The 11,159-nt window shown below is 50.7% G+C and overlaps 1 protein-coding gene across 1 annotated transcript; it reads right to left on the bottom strand.

Moving 5' to 3' along the window:
• Positions 1–9,716: 9,716 nt before the first annotated feature.
• On the bottom strand, positions 9,717–10,673 carry LOC128348860 (olfactory receptor 52B2-like). The gene has a single exon (XM_053304542.1). The coding sequence runs from the start codon at positions 10,671–10,673 to the stop codon at positions 9,717–9,719; it is 957 nt and encodes a 318-aa protein (XP_053160517.1).
• Positions 10,674–11,159: the final 486 nt, after the last annotated feature.

The following is an 11,159-nucleotide window of genomic DNA, read 5'->3' as shown; positions in this document are numbered from 1 at the left end:
AGCACAGCTTACTCATACATCCCAAAGGGAAAAAGGACTAAGTTAGGGGCTAGGGCCACAAAAGGGATTTTTGTAGGCTACTCAGCGCAATCCAAAGGCTACAGAATTCTGGATCCTGACACCAACAAGATAACCATAAGCAGATCGGTGTGTTTTGATGAAAATGAAAGAGCTATGTCTTCAGAGGGGGCCTACACCGAAGCAAGCAACCAGACCAAACACCCTGACGACTGGATTATGCTTCCTGATCTCAGCAGAATTGAAGAGGAGGAGACAGTAGATCCAGATCCAACCACGCTCGACACAGAGACCCCCAGCAATCCACCAGATGCACTTGAGATAGTGGGAGAGGCCACAGAGGGTGAGGTGAGGCGATCAACGTGCTCAAACAGAGGTGTTCCAGCTCCGAGACTGTCTTACCTCGCAAGAACGGCAGAACAACCAGAACCTTCATCACGGGAGGAAATATCTCAGCTACCACAACCAGAAGCCCAGAAGTGGAAACAAGCTGCAACTGAAGAGCTTGAGGCTCTACAGAAAAACAAAACCTGGACTCTTACTAAGTTACCTCAAGGAAGGAAAGTTATAGGCTGCAAATGGGTTTTCAAACTCAAGTAGTGAAAGGATATTCACAGCAATATGGCGAAGATTATGATGAAACATTTGCACCAGTGGTTAAAAATACCACAGTAAGGACTCTGTTAAGTATTGCTGCTAGAAAAGGAATGCACGTTGAACATGAAAACTGGATTCTTGCATGGCGAACTAGAAGAGGACATTTACATGCAACAACCACCAGGTTTCTCAGAGAAAGGCAAAGAGGACCTTCTATGCAAACTGCAAAAGAGCATTTATGGTTTAAAACAGGCTGCCGGAGCATGGAACACAAAACTAAATGATATGCTGCTTCAAGCAAACTTCAAAAGAAGTGAAGCTGATCCCTGCCTGTACACCAAATTCAGAGATGGCAAATGGAATTACATTTTGGCATATGTTGATGATTTGATTCTTGCCTATGAAAATCCAGATGACAGCAAGGAAATAATGCATCATCTGAACAGAGATGTGGAAGTCAAGCGACTTGGCAACATTGCACACTACTTGGGCATTCAAGTACAAAGAGAGAAAGATGGAAGTTTCCTCATCAACCAACAACAGAAAATTAAAGACTTGATACAGTAAACCTGCTCAGACTGGAAAATGCAAATCCTACACCAACTCCAATGGAAGTGAACTACATAAAGCAAGAAGATCAAACTGAGCCACTGTCTGACAACCACAGATATCGTGAAGCATTGAGTAAGCTTCTATATATTAGTACACTCACTAGGCCAGATATTAGTACAGCAGTTGGCTTACTTTGCAGAAAGATTGCATCACCAACAGTCAAGGACTGGAATGCAATTAAGAGATTTGTTAAGTATCTAAAGGGTACTGCACACTTTAAGCTTAAGCTACCAGCTAACAGTCAACCAAAACCAGAAGCATGCATAGATGCAGACTGGGGTGGAGACCTAACAGAAAGGAAATCCACCAGCAGTCACATAGTTTTCTATGGAGATGGAGCCATAAGCTGGTCAAGCACCAAGCAAGACATAACAGCATCATCAACCACTGAAGCAGAATATGTATCAGCTACACAGGGCTGTCACGAGATACAATGGCTGTGTCAACTACTGAAAGATCTAGGTATAGCTGTACCACAGCCCATACCATTGTATGAAGACAACCAAAGCTGCATTCAACTCTCCAAACAAGAAGATGTAAAGAGGCGTACCAAGCATATTAATGTGAAGTACCATGTAGTGAGAAGTCTGCAAAAGGATGGACTAATCAAGCTGATCTAGTGCCCAACAAATGAAATGCTTGCAGATATACTCACTAAGCCACTACCAAGACCCTGCTTTGAAAAGCTGAGAAAGAAAATGAATCTTGTGAACTGAGTCACGAGACATCGAGAGGGGGTGTTGGAAGTGAAGGACTTTGTGCTGTCTCTTGTCTCAGTGACAGTGGAGGACAGACTAGGGAGTCAGAGGGCTAGAGGGTCAAGACATTGGTCATCCCTTCTCTACTGCTCTGACACTATCCCTTTGGAATGTAGATTGCTACTTTCAGGGACTAACTTCCTTCCTTCCTGCTTTGCACTTCCTCTCTCTCTTCTCATCCTTTTCCTTCTACCTTGCAACATGCAACTCCTCTCCCCTGCACCATGTGTGCAGAGAAGATGCAGAATCCATCTGAATCCAGCTAGATAGATAGTTTAGAGATCCTAACTGCTCACTTTCCTGTCTAGAATGGAGTTCTCTAATAAATACCATATATATTGATTTGAAACTATGAGTTGGCTCCAAGTTACTTTACTCTCAGCATACACGCAAGCCTAAGTAAATTCTGCTGTGTTGTGCCTCTGTGCACTCTGCTATAATGAAAAAGGGTTTCTCCTACCTGAGAGAATTCCCAACACACTTTTGGAGCAAGTGGTGCTCTGCCTGGTGGCCCTTGAGGTGGGCTGATGAGGGGATCATGAGAGATCTCACATTCCTGGATCTTCTCCCCATTGTTGTGGCTGTGCATCTATGGGCGGAGGAGTTTTGTGACTCCACCGTCCATTTATGGTGTGACAATCCAGTGGTGGTCCAGGTGGTGAACTCTTGGACCTCCCGTTCTCCCAGGCTGATGGGGCTACTACTACATGCCTTTGTCCTCAGTTGCCTGCAGTTAAAAATGATCTTCTATGCAAGTCATGTCCCAGGGCTCCAGAATGACATCACTGATGCCCTATCTCGTTTCCAGGTAGCCAGGTTCAGGGTGTTAGCTCCAGAAGCCAGTGTGGACCCAGAGATGATGCCAGAGGCCCTGTGGAGGCTTGGCGAATGAAGGCCCGTCAGGCCATTGGTGTGTGTCTGGCTTCCAGTACAAGGGTGAGCTACTCCTGTAAAGTAGCTCTTTTCATGCATTCAGATACAGGGAAGGCCTTTTAGACAGCTGGCCTATTCCACCCGACCACCTCATGCAGTTTTTGGTGCTCCTGCATGCTTCTGGGCGAGCGGCTCCCACCTTGGCGGGCTATCTGGCTGCTCTGTCCTTCGAGGCTCGGGCCAGGGGACTGCAGGGTTAGACATATGCTTGAGGGTTGGGGTAGAGAGCAGCGCTGGGCTTTGGATCAGAGGCAGAACGATGACTGTGGAGCTGGTAGCGGCCCTTCTCTTGCAGCTCCAACCTCTGTGCAACTCCCTGTGGGAGGGGGTGCTCTTTTGGGCCGCAGTGATGTTAGCTTTCTTTGGGGCTCTTCTGCTTGGTGAGGTGCTTTCCCGTAGCAGCCATGCACCGAGGGATAGGTGCCTGCAATACACGGACCTTTCCTTTTCAGGAGCAGGTGTGCAGCTGCGCTTGGGTCACTCTAAGGTGGACCAGAAGGGCAAGAGCCAGTTGAGTGAGCTGGTGGCAGCAGGGAGTGAGGCCCTGTCAGAGCCTTGCAGGTCAGAGCCTTGCAGCAGTAGGTTGCACTTCAGCCTGGTACTGCTGGGTGCTTATTCATGAACGCAGATGACACGCCCCTGACGCAATATCAGCCATGGGCTGTTTTTCAGAAAGCTCTCATTGGGTTGGGTGAACCGGCCCACCTGTTTAGTCTTCACTCCTTCCATACTGGTGCTGTGATGACCGCCCATCGGCTGGGCGTTATGTGTGTTAGGCACAGTTACGTTATTGCCAGTTGGTTGCTGAGTTTTCACCTCGTTGTTCTTTTGGCAGGTGCTGGCAGAGCAGTGGCTTCTATGTGGGTGCTCACCTGCAGCCACTTCCTGGTCTTCTGGGCTTTCGAGCGAGCCAGCACCTCGTGGATTGGTACCCCACTTGGTTTGGGGAAGCGTGCCAGTATGCGTTGGCTGGGGATGCGGGGGGTGCTGTGGAGCCAGTTGCTTCCAGCCTTGTGGGAGTATTTAGTGGTTAGTGCCCCTCCCAAGGTTATAGTTGTGCTTTGGGGCAAAAATGATCTGGCGAAGCATACTGGGCTTTCCCTGATCCAACAAGCAACCTCTGAACCCCTGCTAACTGGGCAAAAGAAAAAGGTAAAAACCTTTTACCGTGGTGGTTCTCTTTATTGAGCAGGGGGAGAGTAACTGGCCCTATCCACCCCCAGCACAGTACCTCCAGTGGTTGTTGCTGGTGTCTATCTTAGGTTTCTTTTTAGATTGTGAGCCCTTTGGGGACAGGGAGCCATCTTATTTATTTGTTATTTCTCTGTGTAAACCTCCCTGAGCCATTTTTGGAAGGGCAGTATAGAAATCAGAAAAAGAAAGAAAGAAAACCTCCAATTTTGCTACCCTTAGTTGCTGGATTCCCGGGGTGATCATAGTTTGGGCCAATTGGCTCCAGCGTAAAGTCTAGAGTGGGGTTCAGAATTTACAAGGGATTGAAAGGGCCAGATGGAAGGTCAATGCAGCCATGGGTAAGCATGCCCGGGCATGAGGTGGCACATTTATCTCTCAAGTGGGTATCACACATTCTTTGCCTCACCTGTTTCTCCCTGAGGGGGTACATTTGTCCTTGGCAGGATGTGATTTATATTTGGCTAATCTTTGGAGGGGGCTTGTTGAGGTCTTGTAGGGCTGTGGGACAGGAAGGCCAAACTAGGCTGACCTCCCTTGGTGGCAGGTACAGTGGGGGCTGGGTGGAGATCTAGTAGGCTTCTGAGACTGGTGAGCACCCTTGGGCAGTTAAGATTTGTGGATTGGTCAATCGGTCCTTGGAGGCTTCATGGCTCAGGGATTTTGATTCACTATGAAACCTGCTTCAGGGCTTCACAAACCTTAAAGGTTGCATGGATTGCGGGGGTGGGAAGCCCTAGAAGTTGCCCTGACCCCTTGGTGTTGGCAATGAAGGGGATGAAGTGGGTTTAACCTGCTTCTCTCCTGAGTCAGGGTGTGTTGCCCATTTAAGGCACATGGGAGGACATTTATGCCTGAACCCAGCCTTTGTTAGGCCCACACTGTAGCGGGGTGGAGTTTGATCCACGCACAGTTCGCTGATTCGATCTATTAATAAAATTGTGGCCCTTTCATGCAACATAGCTGTCGCTGTGTCTTCCTTGAGGCTGGAGTGTGGGGACAAAAACAGCTTCTTCAATCTCTCTCATGAATGAATGTAGAATATTGTGGGCCATGGCTTTAAGCATCTCATCCACCACAGAAGGTGAAATCTATTTGTAATTTGTACAATTCAACCCAATCACAGCTGGGGACCATCATCAGCACGAAGCATCAAGAGCTGACTAAGGTTGGACCTTCTCAACATGACCACGGACTGCCAGACCCTGACAGGCAATAAGGTACCTTGCAGAGGATCAAATTTTCAGCAGAGCTTCTTGCATTTGCTTCTGTTTCCCTTCTGAGCAACTGACAGGCACATTTGCCTTGCCTTTCACAGCAGCAATAATCTGAACAGCTGCACAGTGAAGGTTTGAATTTTGATGGCTCTGAAATCTTTCTAATGCTTTCTTCCCGTTTGAGAAGTCTGGCTTAACAAAAGCTCCCTGTGCATCGCTCTCTCTGGAACCTTTGGAAGAGGAGCATTCATTTCCTTGGCAATGCAATGGATGCTGCAAGAAGCTTTGTCCATTTCATAAAGAGTCACTCATAGGTTCTCTTCCAACTGTCCTTGTACCGACAGCAGGGTGTCTCTCTTTTCACACCATGGAGGCTGATATTTGAGGGCATGTTTTCTGCAGTGAGCCCAGTGGAACTCACCATGGAACTTTCACCAGTGGTATTAGCAGCACTTGTCAGCCTGTGTGCAGCTTTGCCCCTGCTGGGAAATCCTGGAAGGGGCTTGAGACCCACCATCCCCCAAAAGTTTAAACGTTCTAGGGAATGTACTAAAAGAAATGACAGAGGATGCGGCTAAAAAGCCCTGGTTCCTTCCAAAGAGCCATAGGAAAGCATGGAGTTTCTGAATGGCCATTGGCCATTTGGAAATTCTGTGGCCATTTGGACAAACATAAGAAACTGCCTTCTACTGAGTCAGATCCTTGGTCCATCTAGCTCAGGATTATCTACACAGACGGGCAGCAGCTTCTCCAAGGTTGCAGCAAGAGTCTCTCTCAACCTATCATAAATCTGCCAGGCCAGCCAGACGGAGCATAAATCAGGCAGAGGCAGAGGTATAATAGTAAAGTCTTACAGGAAGAAATTCTCCAAAACAGGTTCAGTCCGAGTCAAATTCAATCAATCCAATAGAGTCCAAATCGCAGTCCACGGGCAAGGTCAACACAGTCCAGGGTCCAAACACGGTCAAGGCAATACACAAACACAGCTGATTAGCTCACAGGAAATTGATGTTGCTATCAACTGGGTAGCTATGGTGCAGTTGTCTTAAATAGGCTGACCCCTGGTGCTGTTAATCAAGAGTTCCTGAGTCAGCAGCTTTTCCTGTTCTACACATGTGGTTCCTTAACTCTTGGGGTCTCTTGGACCGATGCCTCTCCACAGCTGAGACCAGTTGCACCTCCTCCATAAGAGCTGCCTCACCTGGCTCTAACTCATTTTCAACTCCCTGTGCATTGGACCCACTCTCCTTTGCAACCTCTGGTCCTTGCCCTCCCTCCTCTGCTGTAACCTCTGTCCCCTCCGCCAGCTCCTCCTCAGAGTCTTCCAGCATGCCCATGACACAACCCCAAGCAAGCAAGCAAGCAAGCAAGCAAGCACGCACTCTTCCCAGTGTGGCCCCATCCCCTAAGGGGAATATCTTCCAGTGCTCACATATGAAGTCTCCATCCCCAAATGCATAGCAGGGTGGACCCTGCTTAGTGAAGGGGACAATTATTGCTTGCTGAGGACCTGGTCTCTGAGGAACAGGGCGTGGCTTGGCTGATGCTCAAGTAGAGAAGAATGCAGCCCAGCAGCTGGGTCCTCTCTAACACGAGGCCATCTGGAGGTCATCTCTAACAAGAGTTACACAATCATGGGACATTCATGAGGGACTGCAGCATACAGAGCTGGGGAGGAGAACTCAGTGGGAGAGGCTTGGGCAGATGCTCTGCAGAGGAGGGCAGCTGGGTGAGGCTGAGGGGGGGGGGTCACCTCATCTTGGTGGTGGTGGGGTCTTGCTTGCTGCTCCTGTTACTTCAGTGTCTCTCCTGAAACTTGCAAAGCAACAGGAGTCACGCAGGGACATGTAGGCAGGCAGCCCCACAAAGGAATGGCTGGAATTGCACCGGGCACTGCTGCTCGCCCTTCTGGGCTCTCCCTTTGTGGTCTGCCCAGCCCTGGGCCTGTTGACACAGTCCAGTCCTCCGCACTGGGTGAAAGTGTCCCTGGCTCGTAACCAGGCTCAAAGACTTGGCGGGGAATCACAAAAGTCAGTTCCGGGGGGGGGGAGGGGGGAGGTTATATGGTCTTTTAAAAACAATTTGCAGCCTGTGGCAAATTTGGGAGGGGACATCAATTACAGCTCATCACACCCTGTAGTTACGCCCCTGGGTCCCTGTGGGAAGCAAAGAGAGGCGCACGGAAAGGGTCCCCTGGCACTGGTCAGAGGCAGCAGTGGCGGCAGCAGGTGGTGGTGGTGGTGACGGGGCCTGGATCCCTGGTCCATGTCTGGAAGTGAGCCACTGTGTGAGACACAGGTGCCTGCCCTGGGTGGGCGTGCAGGGCCTCGCTCCAGTCCAGCAGGACCCCCTTTCTCCTCTTGAGGGAGAGGGCAGTAACTGGGACAGCAGCCTTTGCCCGTAGCCAGGGGATGGCATGGGGTGTATATGCCCCCCCCATGTCTCTTTCACCCCCAGCTGCAGTCCTCCCAAGGCAAGTTCTCTGTGACACTTGATCACAGCCAGCGAGTGGTTTATTTTTTCAGTCAGAAGGACAGCAGCTTCAGAGAAAGAAAGAAAACCAGCCCTGTCATCTCCCAGCAGCAACCATCTCTGATTGGTCCTCCTTGTCTTGTGCTCCCCACCCCCACACTTGCAGTTTAAAGGGCAGTGACATTTTATTGTGAAATGTGAGATTTTATTGCATGTGCTCACACATGTCGTCTCCCATGCAAATGCAGACCAGGGTGGACCCTCATGCTTGCAAATCCAAGACCAGCTCTCCAACCTTGACTGCTCCTACAGAAGATGTCTGCGTCTCTGGCTAACCAAGAGAGCAGCTGAGCTGAAGACTTCGATGCCAGGCAGATGGTCCAAGGGCAGGCAGATCCATCTGCCTGACCTGCCTGTGAGGCCACTCTGCCCTTGAGAAAGAGGAGGGTTCCAGCGGGGCTGGGGACCCCCCCGGGCAACTTTGGGGGCCTCATGGGGGGTTAGGGTTGCCATCCCAGCTGCAGCTGTGGCTCTTGCTGTCTTGGGATCCACTCGATGATACTTAAGATTTCGTGGCTGCTACAGAAGGAGGAAGCTCAAGTGCTGCCACTTCTCCTGAACTTGAACTGTGGTGGCAGAAGAAGCTGCTTTCCCCTCTCTCCATCACCACGGCCCCTCCTTAGGCTTCTGAAGGCAGCTTTGAGTCTCTAGTCTTCCTTGTGGAAGAACCCCACCTCTCATGGTCTGGAATAGACTGCACAGGCCCTACTCAGCCTCAGTTTCCCCACAAGCACACCTACCCTCCTGTTACCACCTGCATGCATGCCACCCCCTGTGCCTGGAAGGCCAACACATCCTTTTGTGGGCTGCATTTTCCACCCCCACCCCCCACCCCTTGAGGTCTCTCTCCTTTTGCAAACTCCTTTCTGGCCAGACCAGCTTCTCCTCCCCTGCACCCCACCATGCCTTCTCTCGCCCTGCCCTCTCCTGGCCTTGGCTCTTCTGCCTCTGGAAGGGGCTCCCCTCACTACTAGGCACTGCACAGCCCCAGCGCAGAGGCGTAACTAGGGAAAACAGCGCCCGGGGCAAGCACTGAAATGGCGCCCCCCCACCATGCCCCCCATCGCCCCCCCCCAACATACTACATTATACTTAGGTTTTTCCTCACAAGCGCCCGCCGCCGCCACCAAGCCAGGCCACTGACTGGCCGCCAGGCGCCAGCAAAGCAATGGGCGGGGGGGGCGCAGGCGGCGCGGAAGGGACCGCTCGTGGGGAAGGGGGCTCTGACGCGCTCCCTTGACTGCTGCAGCGCTGCTGCACTGAGCAGGAAACATTTGTATTAACAAAAAATTTTTAATTTTTTTTTAAAAAAAATTTGGTCATGGCGGCGCCCCCCACGTGACCAGAAAAGATGGCGCCCGGGGCACGTGCCCCCTCTGCCCCCCCTATAGTTACGCCTCTGCCCCAGCGGCACTCTGGGCACAGAAGGAAGGCTGCACGGCTTGCAGCAGAGGAGTTGCTCCGTGCAATAGCATGGAAAGGCAAGTGAGGGTGCCGCTGGGCCTCATCCTTCCTCTCGTATAAGCTTCATTCTCAGCAGCAGCAGCAGCAGGATATATGCAGGAGACCTTCCCAGAGGAACAAACCCAATACCATTTGACTGATTTGGTTTATAGCAGGGCTGCTCAACTTTGGCCCTCCTACAGAAGTTGGCCCATAATCCCTGACTATTGGCCACTGTGGCTGAGTAGTATGGGAGTTGTAGTCCAAAAACAGCAGGGGTGGGGGAAGTTGAGTGGGCCTGGTATATACAAACCAACACATGATGTCCTTGAGTTCTTGAGGGGCCATCCACCCCACCCCACCCCACCCCACCCCTTCAGCATGTGGAATCCCTTGTTAGTGATGCCCGGGTGCTTTAGCTACCTGGCCTAGTGAAACGTGGGCAGAACAGCCTGGTCACTCTTCTCAGGATCTCCTTGGTTTTCACCCCATAAACAATGGGATTTAGCATGGGGGGGACAAGTACATATAATGTGGCCAGGGAGATGTGAATGTAACCTGGGATGTGTTGGCCAAAGCGATGGGCAAAGAATGAGAAAAACGCAGGTGTGTAGAAGATCAGGATGATGCAGATATGGGACCCGCAGGTGCTGAGGGCCTTCCACCGGGCCTCTTTGGAAGGGAGCCAGAAGACGGCCCTCAGGATCAGAGCGTACGATGCTGCAATGAGCAAGGTGTCTAGGCCAATAGCCAGAATGGCCACCATGAAGCCATACCAGATGTTGACAGTGATGTCGGAGCAAGCCAGCCGGGCAATGCCCATGTGCTCACAGTAGGTGTGAGGGAGGATGTTGCGCTGGCAAAAGGTCAGCCGCTTGACAAGGAAGATGACAGGGAAAATTACGCAGAAGCTCCTGGCGATGGCAGCCAGCCCAATTTTCCCAACGACGGAGCTGGTGAGGATGGCGGTGTAGCGTAGTGGGTCACAGATGGCGATGTAGCGGTCAAAGGCCATGGCCACTAGGATAGCAGACTCAGCAATGAAGATCACATGGATGAAGAACATCTGGGTGAGGCATGCCTCGAAGGAGATCTCCCCGGCCTGGAACCAGAAGATGGCCAGCATCTTTGGGACGGTGGTGGTGGAGAGGAGTAAGTCAGCTGTAGCCAGCATGGAGAGGAAGAGGTACATGGGTTGGTGGAGGCTGTGCTCGGTCAGGATGATGAACAGCAGGATCCCGTTCCCAAAGAGAGTGACAACGTACATCAGGCCGAAGGGAATGGAGAGCCAGACCTGAGACGTCTCCATCCCTGGGATGCCACTCAGGATGTAGGTGGCCGGGGGGAGGGAGCTGAGGTTCACTTCCAGCATCTGGTGCTCCAGTCTGGCTGTAGGTGGCTTGCCTGGCTGATGGCAGGAGTTGGTGCCCAGGAGCTAAGAGGGGAAGATGGCACAAGAACAATCTCCACTGGGGTTGGAACACATTTGGGGGAGCTGATCCTCAAGCAAATTCCCCCAACAGTCACCAATGTGAATGCACATATCTCTGAATTCTGATTGATTGATTGATTGATTGATTGAATGAATTTTTATACTGCCCCTCCCAATTTGGCCAAGGGCAGTTTACAAACAAAACAAAAACAGTCAAAATCAGTCAACAACAACAACAAAATCCTAAAATACCATAAAACAATCAGTTAAAAAACAATTAAACAACCCTAAAAAACCCAGTACATTAAAAACCCCTTACAACAATTTAAAAACCTAAAAAAAAACCCCAATACATTAAAAAAACACCCTATTTATTTATTTATTTATTTATTCGATTTTTATACCGCCCTTCTGAGCAGGCTCAGG

Source organism: Hemicordylus capensis, chromosome 3 (genome assembly GCF_027244095.1).
Source record: "Hemicordylus capensis ecotype Gifberg chromosome 3, rHemCap1.1.pri, whole genome shotgun sequence".
Lineage (NCBI taxonomy): Eukaryota > Metazoa > Chordata > Lepidosauria > Squamata > Cordylidae > Hemicordylus > Hemicordylus capensis.
Note: the sequence above shows the minus strand (reverse complement) of the source record. Positions and strands in the feature narration are given on the sequence as shown.

What these genes read in the sequence shown, in the direction of transcription:
- LOC128348860 (XM_053304542.1), bottom strand. Translation starts at nt 10,673, where the DNA reads ATGCTGGAAGTGAACCTCAGCTCCCTCCCCCCGGCCACCTACATCCTG.